The sequence below is a fragment of the Pocillopora damicornis genome, chromosome 2, assembly GCF_964200805.1.
Source record: "Pocillopora damicornis chromosome 2, jaPocDami1.2, whole genome shotgun sequence".
Lineage (NCBI taxonomy): Eukaryota > Metazoa > Cnidaria > Anthozoa > Scleractinia > Pocilloporidae > Pocillopora > Pocillopora damicornis.
The window spans coordinates 37721225-37737101 of record NC_142671.1 but is presented as its reverse complement, the minus strand read 5'-3'; the positions used below and the strand labels follow the sequence as shown (position 1 = coordinate 37737101).

The following is a 15877-nucleotide window of genomic DNA, read 5'->3' as shown; positions in this document are numbered from 1 at the left end:
TTGTCGGCTTTTATGAACACTTTCCTTATCTGAATCTGAGAGACGTGAATTTGACATTTCAGACCGTAACTGAGTAGTATTTTCTTTATAACACCTTGAAGGAGGATTAAACAACAAAAAAATCGCTTACTAGAACATTTCAGTTGAAAGAAGGGACCAAGAATATTCAGCTCATCTTTCCACACTGAGACAATTCCTTCTCTAATGCCTTCAGGAGCCTTTGCGTCAATCACACGCGAGGTAGCCGCGCGCGATAAAGTTCGTGCTCCGCATCACGTTTGTTTGAGGTGTTGATGACAACATGTTGAAAAATACGTAAAAAATCCTCTGATGCGCACCAGATCCTTTTTTCCCCTACGGTCATATCAAACATTTCTTGGCTTTTATTTAAAGATTCGGTAAAAGACATTCAATGTAGCAAACAAAACGGTATTTTCTTATGGAAAATAACTGTAAATACAAATTGAGTAAGGAAGTAGTATATTTAAAGAAAGTAAAATTTTTCACTTATAGACTGATATATATCGAATTAGAGTGGATTGTAGAGTAATATATTATTGTATTGACTTATGGTCAAGCATTATTTTCAATGAAAGTTCCAGAATTGACCGCTAAAACACGGGTCACCATTATTTATGATGATAGTTTGAAATTCAACCTGATTCATCGATTTTATTAGTTTCCAGGGTCTTATTTCAACTCTTTAGCGAGCTTAAAATAACTTACCTCCCATGAATACTTCATTATCTAAATTCGACTAACTTTACTTAATAGCGTATGCCATGAAACCAAGTAGGAAAAATTGCCCGTGTAAACATAACTTGTTTCTCCTCAAAAGAAACATTGTATCCACCCACAACTCAGATGATTTTCGGAGCAGACTTGACTAAACCGAGTGTCTTGGAAAATTTGTTGCAATCGCCAGTTCCTTCATTTTTCTGGAGACCGCATGTTCATTTTGTTGTTTTATTCAGTGGAGTACTCACGATCGAAGTTTATAATTTTTCCCAACTCCTTTTTTCATTTCCTTACCCTTGCAACTAAGCGATTAAAAACCTAGAAACTCCATTTTTGGTGTTTAATACGAGGGTGTCTTGGCCGTGTTACGTTTATTTGACTACAGTGCTGGGTACTCCTCAGCCTTTTCAGATGTATCGGTGGAAAATCTAGTAAAAAAAAAGACGAAATACATTTAGAGAATTATTGAAATTGGTAAAGGTAGTGGCAACTTTGCGCTTAATTATAAGAGTAGTCCAATATACAGAAATAAAAACAATAACTTTAAAATTGAGAAAAAGTTTTCATTGCAGCTGTTCCCGTTACGGGAATTGCTTCGAATTGCAAATTTGCGTGCCGCCTTTTGTTGAAAAAGCGGAACATATCCCACGGTGTTTGGAGATTGGCAATGGAGTATATAATAATAGCAAAATAGCCTTGATAAACTATTTTGGAACGAATTTCACTTTGCAGTTTATCTATATAGCATTACATGAGTTCTTGCAATACAAAAAATACATCCGCTTTTACTGAATTAGTAAAATTTACAAGCCATTAACCATTTTTTCGTGATTCGGGGGGATAAATTTTTTTTCATTAGCGAACCAAACGTTGTCATCTGCCTCTGTTTGATCGAGGTTCAAAACATCTGTCTCAACGTGAAGATTAACATACTGCCTGATTATCATAACTGACCTCTTATTTTTTTTCTTTATTTTTCTTTTTGTCGTCTAAGTAAAAGAAAATCGCATTTCAGTCGCAAGCTGCGAAGGAAGTCATCTTCTAATCAGCTAAATTTGTGATATCGGCCAAGAATTGGTGTAATTCGGGATTTCGTTTTTACACAGCGTTCTAAGCAATATTTTTCATTGACAATCTTTGTGAGGAATCCGCCAATCAGCAGATATTCAATTACAATGGGCTTTTGTTCAATTATTTTCCTTGACAACCGCACTGTATAATTGGGATCAAATGTGTCTCACTTGTCTGTGAGAACAATAGACTGTGGAGGGCGGCTTTGTTACCAACTTCCGCCATTCTCCGCCATACGGCATGCTTTCAATTCCTAGAATTCTATTGGCTCACAGCGGAACAAAGCGCCCCACACGCAGAATAGCCACAAGGAAAACAGATATTGTTCCATTCGGCATTGTTCAAAGACGGCTTGGATTTCCACCATTTGTTTCTATTCCAGTGTTGAAACTTCGCCTCGGGACCACCAAGAAGGTTCCGAGTTGAAGATTTGCGTCTGAAATTCGAGCTCGCTAGTTTGTATAACTCGCGCGTTTTGCGCCTCGTGACGTGTTTCCTATTCTATCACGTGATTACAAGAAATGTCATTTGTGTTCCAGTGATATTGCTAGTTGTGATCAAACTCCAACAATGGCTACGGTTGCGAGTGGAATGAATAACGCGATCCCAAACGGACCTGAACTTGGTGAAGTGAAAATAGAGAAAGTAGATCAGATCAAGACGAGCGATCAGAACTTCAACTGGAAAATAACGACGACGGTGCCTTCATATAACGATGCCAATTCCCTGAACACAACAACAACCGTAACAGAAAACACGTCTTCGGACAACAGTAATAATGTAGTAGTGGCAGAATGTCCTCAAATCGATGCTGCTACTCTAAAGCTTGCTACTTTGCCAATGAAGACACAGATCATGCCTGGCCCTTACTCTGAAGTTCAGCTGCCCAAGAAGGAAAATCATGTCAAACGGCCGATGAATTCGTTCATGGTTTGGGCGCAGTCAGCGAGAAGAAAACTCGCCGAACAGTACCCGCACGTACATAATGCTGAATTAAGCAAAATGCTCGGAAAACTCTGGCGAATGCTTCCCCCTGCTGAAAAGCAACCGTACGTGGATGAGGCGGCAAGGCTAGACAAAAGACACAAAGAGGAATTTCCAGACTATAAATATCGACCAAGAAGGAAGCAGAAACCGATGAAACGTCCGTATGTTCAAACGCGAGTTGCTGTGACACCCGGGTGGCCTGCTGGACAGGCTCAAACTCCAATCGCAATGAACGGGACGGCTACCATCGCAGCTCAAAACGGCACCTTTCCCACTACAGCCTTGACACAGAATTCCCAAGTGGCTCAGGTTTTTCCTCAAGGAATTCAGACAGTCCCAGTACAAGCAGTGAACAATGGAGGCACGGTAACGTATGCGCCAATCGGTAGTGTAGGATACGTACCAACGACTCCTATTCCGGGAGGAAGTATGATTCTACGACCAACGTTCGTTACAACTGCAGTAACGAATCCAACATCAATCCAACCTGCAGCTTCTGTAACCGTGCAGGCGGTCAGATCTACCGTAGCAACAACTCTGGCGACTCCAAGTTATGCTATCCCGTTAACACAGTACGCTGGAGCGCCGATTATTGTTTCGAGCGGTGTCAATAACCTGGTTAACTCTACCGACAATACAAACATGGCTACAGAAAAACCTACGGAAAACGTACCTCTGGCTACCATAAGCATTCCCGCTTCAATGGCTGGGCCCATGAACAATCATTTCGCCACTATTGCGGCTGCAGGACTTGTGGCGCCCAATTCGGATCCTGTCCAACCCAAAACCTCGGAAAGCCAACATGCGGTGGATAATAATTCCGTTCTGACTGTTTCTGTGTCGAGAAATGGCACTGAGAACCAAGTTGATGCGTCAAACGCAGAGCATCCACAGAGTATTGAGGTGAAAACAGCTGAGGGATGTCGGATTTAATCTTAAATTACTGGCTGCCTCATAAATCTCGGTAGGCCATAGCGTGCAAGTACTAACCCTAAATTTTGTGTTTATTTATTTACTGTTAGTAATTTGTAACATGGTACTTTTCTTACGACTTCCTCGCTCGCTAGAACAGTCGTGTTACTCTCTGACTGTGGGTTCTCTCTGTCTTGCGATTGTAAATTCAGTGCACGTGTGACAGGCCTTTCTATTGTGTACCTAGTTGATGTACACTTGCATTAAGGGTCGACAATCTGGAGGCCACAAATGATTGTTCTTACAGAATGAGTTTATTATGTTTTTGCCCAATGTGCTTCACACGTCATCGCCTCTCTCTTTTGTACGATCCTTTCTACAAGAATGTACTCGCAGTATTTTCTATTGTTCGGCAGTATACTCCGGTTCAAAAGATTTTTAATTGTATGTGAAATTAACAATTGTGACATGTTTGTTTCGTTTTAAAGCACGTTCAGCCCAGCGCTAAGCTGTAGTTTTACCGCGCACTATTCTAATTATGCCTGCGATTTCACACGCCTTCCAAAAGTAAGGTGTGTCTGAAGACAGTTCCAGTATGTTCGAATCCTGACTTATTCGAACGATCAATCATTCGATTCGTGTGACCGATCATTCGTTCGTATACAAATAGCAATAGCGCTTTATTTATTGCGAACGGTGAAGACTGCAGTTGCTATTTATTTTATTGAAAGGGGTATATTTGTCAGAGGTTAAAGGATATTACGAAATTACTTGTTTAAAATGATTATTACTTAGTGCGATTTCGTGAAAAAAAAACATCTGAAAGACATAAGCTCGAATGGTTTCTAAGCCATTTGTTTCTTTGAGCATTTGAAAAGGTTTTATTGTTTAATTTGACAGGACTGTGTACATTTCAAGAGAGATTTGTGATTACGAAACTGCTTGTCAATTGTTTGAATTATTTCTGATCAAAATTTGGACAGACTAAGACATGTTGGTCAACAAATAGTTTTTTTTTACCTTCAGTTGTTAATAATTTCAAGTACAGTTCTAGAAAAGAACATGAAAAATCAAGGAAAATCTTATATTGTATGTTTTGAATACTTTTGGTGATAACTTTTTTCTGGCATGTAATTTTGGTTGCTTGCTGCTAACATTTCCTTGCAACAAATTAGAGCTTTGGTTTTCTGAGGAGTAAATTACTGCTGTGGTAGGTTAAATAAGTGTGAGACATCGGGCAAAACATAGAAAAAAGGTCTTGTTATTTTATGGGGCTGGAGTTTGTTTGTTAGTTTGGCTCTCAAAGTCAAAAGACAAGTGCCGTAAGGTATGCATGCAGAAGATCTGGGTCAAATCCTAAATATTAAATTCTACAATTGTTCTTGTCTGAGCTGATAAATGTGAAGATGCAAACCAAAGTGTTGGAATTCTTCTGTGGCAAAATGTATGTAGATGATATTCCTTATTGTTCATTGTTCTTAGAAAGTTAAGCTTTTTCAATGGAAATCTTGCTATTTCCAAGATTATTTTGTTCTTTTGAAACCGGCCCTGAGAAATTGTTTTTGTTTTAATTTTGAGCTTGAATGAGTAATTTTACCCTGCATGTATACTTTATGACACTTTTCCTTGAGGGTACTATAATCTCCTTTTTAATTGCACAAGCAGACATTCACTTTTCAGTGAATTACTTTTTCATTTCTTTATTATTACATAATACTCATTATAAAGTTATTCTCAAGACAAAGTTGATCACATAAAACTGCTTCAGTGTTGGTGCAATGAACTTTTTATTTTCTTTTGTTTTGTAAAATGTAGCAGCATATTTATGAAAGAATACACATTCATCTTTCTGTAACAAAGATTAACTGTAATGGTATCTAGTTACTTTAGACTTCAAGAGCCATTTGTCTTATTTAAGTGTAGAAGTTTGTATTTTAAGATGACTGTGTTGTTAGTAGTGTACGTTCATCTTGTGACAGTGTTTATTACTGTACTTTTCATGTTTTTGTATTGTTTGTTTGCTATCATTGCTGAGGATGTTAAATTAATGGCAAAAACTATTGTTAAAGAAGAAAACATGAGAGACAATGTGCAGTTTAACAATCCAGTTCAGAATGTAAATTTAAGGTGGTGACAAAGTTTTTTACAGAATGTTAGACTGGTATACACACCGCAATCAGACATAGAATTTATGTTAAAGATAAACACCATGGAACCCCAATTCTTTGCCAAGGGTGGGATATGCTTACTACCTGTTATGCAGAGTTGACATTAATTGATATTTTCCCAAAGGTTGATGTTAAATAGTTAAACAATAGTAGTATGGAATGGTAGAATTCTAAATGTGATGATATAGGCTTATTTAACAAGGATTACATTACCATTCATATTCAAAGTAGTTTATAGACACAAAAAGTTAATAAATGATGAAAATACACACCATTCATTTATTGTATGAAAATAGATAAGCCAGGTTTCAATGCTATTACACAGTTGATTTTACTTTTTCAAATTATGATGGTAGAAGTAATCTTTCAAGTCATAGGTAAATCAAAATAGTATGCTGAATCTCTAGGCTAATAAACAGTGAATAGATTTTTAGCATTTGTAAGATATTTTATGCCTCTGGTTACTGTGTAACTGACAGAGTAATTACCAGTAACTTTCTAAGATTTATGTGAACTTCATATTATTGTAAAGAAAGGATTTGACTGTTTTGTGAAAGCCTTTGGTACAAGTTTTATTCATTATCATTAAGCAAATTCTTGGTATCTTGGAGGTAGACCCATGCACGCTACAAGTGCATTAGATTTTGATGAACTAGAGGAAGGCCGAAATGTTAATCTTTAAGTAGTACTGTACATTATGGTAGCAACTTCCCTCCTTTCATTTCTGTTGCCCTCCTTTTTTTATACCAAATGCAAAATACATTAAGAACCCATAATCTGATCAAAAGTCCTTGCTTTTAATCACACATCGTTCTGTGAAGGGAAAATCATTCAGGCCTTTCTCTTGTTTGTCTGGTGTATGGTATATTGGCAGTCGGCTCTGCATACGTTCATTATTAATCAGAAAATCATTATTTAAAATGTAGTGTTTTTAATTCAGAATAAACGTAATGAACATCTTTATGAATTTTGTGAATTTTTCACTTGCTTGTGTCATAGTGTATCTGATATCAAGTGTGATCTGCTGCACTTTTCCCTGTAATCATTTTATTAAACAGAAACTCAGGTGCTCTAGTATTTTAAATGTCATAAACTGTTATTACAGTGCCAGTATAAAAGTGCAAATTGAATTGGAAAGACTCGAGATATGGAGCCAGTTAACTAATTACTGGGCTTGGAAATCTACAAATGAGAACAACTTACCATCTGACAAGTCTGTTGCTATTCATACTCAGTCAATTCCCTATTATCTCAAACAGGAGGTTGTGATCCTTTTACTCTCATTGATTTAGTATTGGCATGATTAAGAACCTGCTTTCAAGGTTTTTATAAAGTCAAGGCCAGTTTACTTTGTAGCCTTGAGCTCTATTGTAGAATGGAAAACCAAATTGAATGTATTCAAAACTACAACAGCATCCATGTCCCCTTCCTAGATAAAATACCTTACAATCCCACGTTAATTTCCAGAGAATGTTTTGAAGTGGTCCTGCATGGTTCAAGTGTTACAAGCTCTAGTCCAGCTCAATGGGTTTCTTCTTTGAGGCAAAAATAGAAATTCAACTCTCACAGTGCACACTGCTATTGTAAACCTGACTTCTTTCTGAGTCTAGCAATTGTAAATTTCCTTTGAGAAGGTTACAGAATCCAGGGAAAGCAACAGCTGAAGTGGGTTTCTGTGATCCCTAAAATACTGTTTTTAACACCCATAACATCTTTCTTCATCAGTATTTTAAAATAGATTGAACAGTAAAATAAGACAAAGTTTCAACAAAAAGATGAAGTTTCTTCATAATGTAATTTGATAATTTAAATTTAATAATTTGAATCCTGACAACTTTTATACAACAATATATAATTACACCATTAATTATTATGTTAAAGTAAGCATTCTTGATTCCTTGACTTGCCTTCGAGAAAAGCAATACACAGGTCTGCAAAGTACATTAGCTAACCACTGCTCTAATTTCTAACATTTACTGCAACAGTTTCCTGACCCTTCTACAGAGTCTTAATTTTGAAAAAAAAAACCTTAAATAATTTGTGAAAACATATCCAACTTAAGAAATCATTAGCTTAAAAGGTAAATAAACTTCTTGTTTTACTAGCTTTAAATAGTTTCAGTTTCTTCTGAGCATTCTAAGCTTGAGGAATTTCTCCTTGCTGACACAGTATTATGCTCTATTATTTGCAACATTTTCCTCTGGGACTTAAATATTCAATACATCTCATGTTTAAGTTATTGTAATCCAATTCTTTTGTAGCTGAATCAGTGGCCATTTTCTCTTTTCATATATTGGCCAAATAACCCATCAGAAACAGTATACAACAATACTTGAAGTTGTGGTTCTAAAATATATTACATGTCCAGAAGTATAACCAACTTGGCCAGTTAGCTCTAAAAATAAGTTATGACTTAACTTTTTCATCATCTCTTGAAGAGTGAATGGTTTCTTTTGTACAACATGTCTTTCACAAAAGCCTGATTTCAAAGGCTGCATAAATTCATCTGCCTACACATCCAATTAATAACATTTCAGAAATGAAAGGGTAAACATATTTAACAATAATCATTTGTGATAATTTTAAAATATCATTCAGTTTAAAAACTTTCCTGAACAATGAATAAATGCATGTCATCATCATCCTTCCCTTTTGTTTCAAGAGTAGAATGGATCTGCAATTTGGTTCACAATAAATATGAGTAGATGCTCATTTCATTTCTTGCACCTTCAAGCAAAATGGCAATAACCCTTTCTTAGATTTTCCTCCTCGCAGACGTAGATCCAACCACTTCTGCCTGTTAGGAATTGTCTTGTCATTGAGGACATCAATGTCATATGCATCAATATCCACCCCTGATAATGATGACAGAACTGAACTACTACTCATGGTACTAGCATTAGATTCAAATTCCCCATCATTATCTTCAACAGTTGATTTCTTCTTCCTTGGCTGCAACATCAGCAGACCGATAGCACCATCAAGATGCCGAAACACATCTAACTTCAGGAGGTGTGACTGAATTTCAGATGAGAGGTTGCTTGAGTCAGACGCAATCCATACTTTGATGTAACCAAAATCTAAGCTAAGCTGCTGGGCACCATAAAAGCTGTGGAATTGATTTGAAAAGGAAATGAAATTCTTCACTTGCTGACTTCCTCTGTAATCAATACCACAATTGACTGGCAACTGATTGTACAATGAAGGAGCTTAGACAATGAATCAAAATAAAGCTATTAAGCCAGTTTCAAAGCTCCTAATCAGAGTATCTACTCAATAATTCCAGCCTGGGCTGTGCATAAGGAAAATTCAACAATGATCACTGGTAATTGAAAATGTTCCTCTCTTTTCCAGCTATTTTTCACTTTTGTTGTCTCACCAACTCGTCAGTTTTTGTGTTCCTTCAGCCTGATCTTTCAAGCAAGGTTTAACATGAAGCCCTGTGGGGTGGGGCTGGTTGTCTTTTTCCAGAGATATCTGCATTTAAACACATTCTTTCTGAAATGCTAGTGAAAAGGCCATCATATACTACAAATTCTTACCTAAAAACAATTTCCTCTTTGAGAATGAAATCACTCCATGATTCCATCATGGTGTTGACAACAAGGGTCAGAACATTCAGTCGACTTTCAAAAGACAAACCCATGGAGCTCTCTACAACTGGTTCCAAAATCTGAAACACTGCGTGTTCCACATATTGGCTCCGCTGATGAGGAATCCCTGATTATAAGTATTACAAAACAAGTCATAAGAGAAAATGAGATATCATCAAAATTAAGTCATGCTATTAAGTCTGGCTCTCTTGAGAACAACTGTTAGGGTTGGCTGGGTTTTCTGTATTATGTTAGGAAAAAAGAATTTTCTTAGTTCATCTGGTTGATTAACTTTTTCAGTTGTCATCAAACCAAAATGAGACAACCAAAAAAACAACATGCATGCACATTTAATGAAGCAACCAAAATAATGCAACTTTCTCAAGACACCACTGGTGATTTCCTTCAATTCCTTTTCAAGCACTTTCTTTAAAAAATTTGAGTTGCCAAACTGGAGGGACAGGTTATCTGCAGTGCAACTTACATGCCTATGTTTACAATACTTTTAGGGTGAGTTGATAGAGCTGGTCCTATTTCACAGATGGATTCATAAGCATGCAAATCAGCAAAAAGCCATGGGAATCACACCAAAAGACCAAAATTGACTACAGTTGAACCTCGATTATCCGGACCCCAATTATCCGGACTATTCGATTATCTGGACTTTCTTCTCTGGTCCCAATTTTCCATGAATATTAATTAGTTGTGACCTTAAAAACTCAAAGTCGCAAAAAGCCCAATGATTCTTTCAAAAGACTGTTGAAAGTGCGACGAGACAAAGAAATATTCTGATGCGTTCTGCGAAAATATGGTTGGCTCAATTGTTTTGTTGCCGAGGGAATTTCATGCTTGATTAGTTCCTTCCGCGTGGGTTATGTAAACACATGAGCGATCAATAATTATTGTAAACTCAAATAAAAAACATGCCTACGAAGCAAAAGCTAGCCGTTCTATTGATTAAAGATAAGCAGATAATTATTTCACATTTCTATCTCATTAATATTCATATTTTCGATTATCTGGACTCTTGATTATCCGGACTATTTACCGAGGTCCCGATGAGTCCGGATAATCGAGGTTCGACTGTACTGTGTTTCCCCTGAACTTGTGAATGTGTAGAAATGTGATCACAGCTTTTACCATGAATTAAGGCAAAAAAAAAAAAAAAAGGAATAACATCAGAAAATATTCTGTTGGGAGATTTTGACCACTTCAGCCTAAACTAGTTGTGGCCTAAACAGTTAATCCCAGTGGAGGGTGATTTTAGTTTCAAATGATGGAAGTAAGGTTAGAGTTAGGGTTCCATTAATTTTACCAGAGTGGCGACTCTTCTTCCAACTCTTGCCAACAGGCATGGCCTCCTGAAAGAATTCTGTTGAAATTTTCGTCAGATCTCTTGAGAACAGAACCCATGACTTCTTCAATAAACCCTAGTGAACAGAAAAATCACAGGTTTTGCAAAGAGCACATCACAATCAAAATACATGCAACTACCAGATCTTGGCACGAAGTATAAAGAACTTATTCCTGCCAGTCTCAGAAACCACCTAGCAACTTGAAACATTTTCAAGTGAATCCATAACACATTTGTGCAGACTTAACAAAGTACTCTAAGATGGTGGCTGAGGGCAATCAGACACATTTGATTGCTAAGCACTATATGACAATAATAAAGAAAATGTTGAAGATGGACAACATTTATGACATTTCACATCAAGGAAATGACAAGAACTGACCTCCAAGTTGCTTCTTTGCTCCTGTAAAAGACTGTACTGTACAGAAAGAGAGTTCCAACTGATGCTATCACTGTGAACTGCACTCAGTGACTGTACAAGGAAAAATGTCTTCTTCACTGACTGTAGAAAAAGTGGTAAGTCCCACTGCGTCAGAAGCAGAAACTGCTCAAGGGACCACAAGGATAAAAAATGATGTATTTTGGTATCAAACCAGTTAAATCCAAAGGACAGCAACGAATGAAAGCGGCACAGACTGGGAAAAACTGACAGTGTTAGAGCTCTGGTACTTCTATTGGCATGAGGTTCCAAATGGCTAGATGATCGTTTCCAGTAACCTGCCATTTCAAAAATGCTTTCAAGTGGATCCAAGAGACTAACTATGGATTGTGCTGTCTGTGTACCTGGGATGCTGTCTGTAAGTTCACTGTCCATGCGGCATTTGTCAGACAGACAGGAACCAAGAACACCACTGAAAGCTAATGAGAAAAAAATGCAATAACTTCAGAACTGGTCACAGTAGAAGGCAAGGTAGGAGCAGCAATTATTTAATTAACTATCAGTTTCAAATGAAATGAAACCTAGTAATGAACAGATACAAGAACCTTTAGGACTGTCACTAATTTAATTGTGTGGTGCAGAGTTGCACATAATATAGAAACTATTGCTACTTTTATTGAAGAGCTTTTAGGGCAATGTTTATTTGCACACAGAGAAGATCAGCAGATCTTAATCTTACCTGAATCCCAGCTTGATGCAGAGGCCAGACAATGAAGATAGCAGCTTACAGCTTGAAGGGAACTAGTACCAGCTGGTGGCAAACAGCCTGTGAACAGAAAGGAAAAATAAAACAATTCTCCTCCTTTAAAATTTATATTTGGCTCACTACAGCCTTGTGTGGAGCCATTTTATCATACATGAAACAACCAGTGAACATTATATTCAATAATTTGTACAAACATTTCAAGAAATCATTCATGGAAAGGATAGAACAGGTTATGTCACCCAGAACTATACAAGGAAAACCAGCCAGCTAACCAGCTAACACATTAGATAAGCAGTGGACATGGTTCTACCAGGATCCACCTAGAAAAACAACTGCATTCATAATAAGCAAATTTTGCCTAGTTGCACTGTAAATCCAGCTGTTTAACAACATCTCTTAGAATTGTGATTCAACCAAAAATGAATTAATTAACATTTTCAGTTCTACTGACAAAGCCAAAAGGCACTATGCAAATAACAAGCACAAACAACAAAAATAAATAAATCTAATGCATCAAAATCAAGGGAAGATATAAAATAAAATCTAGATGAATTAAAAAATTAATTTATTATGATCATATTAAACATCAGGCCAAGCTTGCAGAAAAAGTACAAGCAATTTTTCAGAAATGACTTCAAATGAATTGTGCAACTTGATAAATAAAGCATTTCTTGATAAGGATGAATCATCATATTTTTTGCGATGATATTGCAATGTAAATTAAAGGTCATTGTTCAATATAAATAAGGACCTATCCCCTGGACTATAAAAGGTAATAATTTATTCTCATTTTGCACGAGGCAGAATTTCCTCAAATCAAACAAATTTCCGTCATTACAGCTGGTGTATCCATTAACATCTTCTCACACAAAGACGATAAATAAAAAACTTCATGTTACTTTATATTAAAATTGTAACTTAATTTACATCTGCAACTTACATTCAAAAAAAGAAATTTAATTAATCCTGAGAGAAAAAAAGAGAAATCTAATTTCTTTCCAGCTAACAATTACAATTTAAAAATCATTCACTTTTAAAATATTAGGTTTGCTAGTGATTGCAGTGTGACGTCAGAAATGAGCTATAAATTTTTGGCATTTTAAAACCGAAGTATTGACCAATTAATAGATGTAATTCATAGAGTTTGAAAAAAATAATAATCCATTTGTTGCAGACCAATCTTAATTACAAAAAAATATGAGAGCAAAATCCTCACACTGATCAATTAAGGATTTGACCACAAATGTAAATTTTACAAAAGCAGTGATAGCTGATGTGATAGATATCACTCAAGAACACCATATGCAGATACAACAAAATGTACATGATAGGATTTTCATTGGCATAAATGTAGATTTTAACACAATGCTTAATTAATTACTATTACATGAAGTTTTCAATGGCTTTAGACTCAGAGGGAAGGAAGTAACTAAAACTAAATTGATGTTTCCCCAAAGAAGGAAAAACAAAATATCTTGGGGGTCTTAAAAAAAGAGAAATTTATCGACTGTGAGGCCAAAATTATTTCCAAGTTAAGAAAAAAGTCATCTTTACACATCCATTCCTGTTTGAGAATATGAAAGAGGAGACTGATGGGTCTGTATACAAACAGTTTTCTGAGCTTTGATCTTTATTCAACAGCTGGAACAATTATGCAGAAAAAGGCAAGCAAAAGGTTTGGTACATTATAATGGCTTATAAGGCATTTTACCATTTTCTACATTTATCACACATTTGGGTATAATTGCATACATTTCGAGCAAAAATTAATAATTTCTTCATTCAAGATAACTCAACAGTTTGTATTTTCATATTCTGGATAAACTGCTAGTAAAGGAAATGTTTTCCTCCTTGTTTTTTTTCCCCTCTACTTTCTTATTCAAACCTTCCTTTACTTCTCAGATGTCCCCTGTACTCTCTCAAACTTACCTGACAGACGTAGTGACTCCATCATGCGAACAACAACCATCAAAAGAAAATCAGACCACAAGAACAATGGACCCAAGGCCACATTTTGCATTAAGTTGACTATAGATTCTTGATTTTCTGCCATCAGTGCCACCAGCTGCTCTCCAAAACTGGCCCAAAGCATAGTGCTATAATCATAATGTAACTGCTTTGTTGTTTCAGAGTCTAAGGGTGCGTTCCACTGAACACGCTTGTTGAGTCTGGGTGATCCTGGACTTGAGCTGTGCCTGAGAATGCCATGACCCTCCTGATGATGCAGTAATGAACTTGTTGACCCTCCAGCCTCCTCAGCTGTTGATGTCCCCTGCAGATCAGCATCTTCACTCCTTGAACTTGAGGTCAGCTGCTCTAATGGCGGCAACTGAATCACATTTTTCCTCTCACCACTAACATGGCGGCTTAAGATAAGTGTTGTTGAGGTAGCAAGTTGTGATATTAAATTACTGAAAAATTTCTGCTCCTCTGAATCAAATGAAAGCAATGGAGAGTCTGGCTCGAGTTTCAGGAGTGGGATTTGGTTGCGGCTTAACACTGACATCACTCCATTTTTGAGTGTACCTCCCTCAAGTCTTACATTCCCTCCAGTACATACCACCCCAAAGTCTTTCCATTCGAAGTTTGTAGCAAAGTCGTACTTTAACGTCCGAGTAACCTCCTGATGTTCGCTTACCAATTCATAAACGTGACCGGCCAAAATACGAGAACGTTCACAAGCAACGCCATTCAAAAGTTTGTTCAGTGACAATAAACAAACACTAGAAACAGCTGTAGTTGAAACTGCAGTTTCTCGACCCTTCGACTGCACAAAATTTCTAATCTCGCTCACACTTAAAAGTTCTCTTTCATCGCTCTGAAAATTTCTAGTGTACTCAAAAAGGCGATTGAAATCTTCAATTCCCTGGCAAACAGCACTTAAACCTTGCTGACTCAACCACCATTTGCATTTTTCGGCAAGGCGCAACACGCACGATAAAATAATTGAAATGAGCGATATACTCGTATCTGCTAATTGCGAGAGCGCTTTATTCACCACTTCCAAGTCCTCCAGCATGTCTGGCACACATTTGCGAAGCCATGGATCGGAAAAGATAAGTTTTCTTATCGCCAGTCGGTACATACATTGTGTTTTTGCTGCATGGCAAATGTCGTGAAATCTTTCAACTTTGAATGGGAACTCGCTTGGAATTGGCATTTCACCATCTAAATAGGCCATATACTTTTCCACTGTTTCTTCTAGCTCTTGTACAAACTTAGCGGAAGATTCAAGGCGTACCAGGCACTCTCTCGCCAAAACGATCTTTGAGCGATCAAGAAATTTCTGGCCGATATCGGTGAAAATCTCGCACAAAGGAACACCTTGCTCAAAATGCCCAAAGCTGCCGGGAACATGTTGAGGTTTCAAGCACGAATTTCTGGTTAAACTTACACTTTTGAACGCTTTTTTGAGAGTCAAAATGTTCTTTTTTATGTCCGTTGGGGCAATTTGAGTAACAGAGAGTCTTTGGAAAGAGTTGTTGATGCCATCGTTGCTAGCGGCTGCCGAAGACGAGCTGAAATTCATAGCCCTTCAAAAAGAACTAAGCTGCCCTGCTTTCTTCCTTCAGCGGCACAAAAGATTGGCAGAAAAAGCATAATCTTGGTAGTAGGACGTCTGGCACAGGACTGGTTCGACAATAAAGATCTACATGGTAATAAAAAAGTTTATCTGTTTCGCGTTCAGTCAGTGCCTGATCTACCATCTTTGTTGATAATAACAAACTTCATGCCCAGTTCATCCGCGCGCTAATCCACCGGAAATAGAAAATTCCCAATTCCAAAGAAAAATTTCAGAAACCATTTTCTACCTCCAATTCTCCGCCGAAATAACCTGTCATAAGGCTAGACTTTTTGACGAAGACGATGGAAGTCAATACAGAATTAAAAAGCTAAAAATGCAAATTG

The 15877-nt window shown here is 37.0% G+C and overlaps 2 protein-coding genes across 2 annotated transcripts; one reads left to right on the top strand and one right to left on the bottom strand.

Moving 5' to 3' along the window:
- Positions 1 to 365: 365 nt before the first annotated feature.
- LOC113684061 (uncharacterized) lies at positions 366 to 6839 on the top strand. The gene has a single exon (XM_027201360.2). The coding sequence runs from the start codon at positions 2380 to 2382 to the stop codon at positions 3727 to 3729; it is 1350 nt and encodes a 449-aa protein (XP_027057161.1). The 5' UTR covers positions 366 to 2379; the 3' UTR covers positions 3730 to 6839.
- An 829-nt stretch (positions 6840 to 7668) lies between these two features.
- On the bottom strand, positions 7669 to 15706 carry LOC113684059 (uncharacterized). Its single transcript, XM_027201358.2, has 6 exons — positions 13898 to 15706; positions 11942 to 12028; positions 11206 to 11681; positions 10785 to 10899; positions 9419 to 9596; positions 7669 to 8985 (listed from the first exon to the last, which is right to left on the bottom strand). Exons 1-6 carry the CDS (start codon positions 15495 to 15497, stop codon positions 8586 to 8588), a joined length of 2856 nt encoding a protein of 951 aa, XP_027057159.2. The 5' UTR covers positions 15498 to 15706; the 3' UTR covers positions 7669 to 8585.
- Positions 15707 to 15877: the final 171 nt, after the last annotated feature.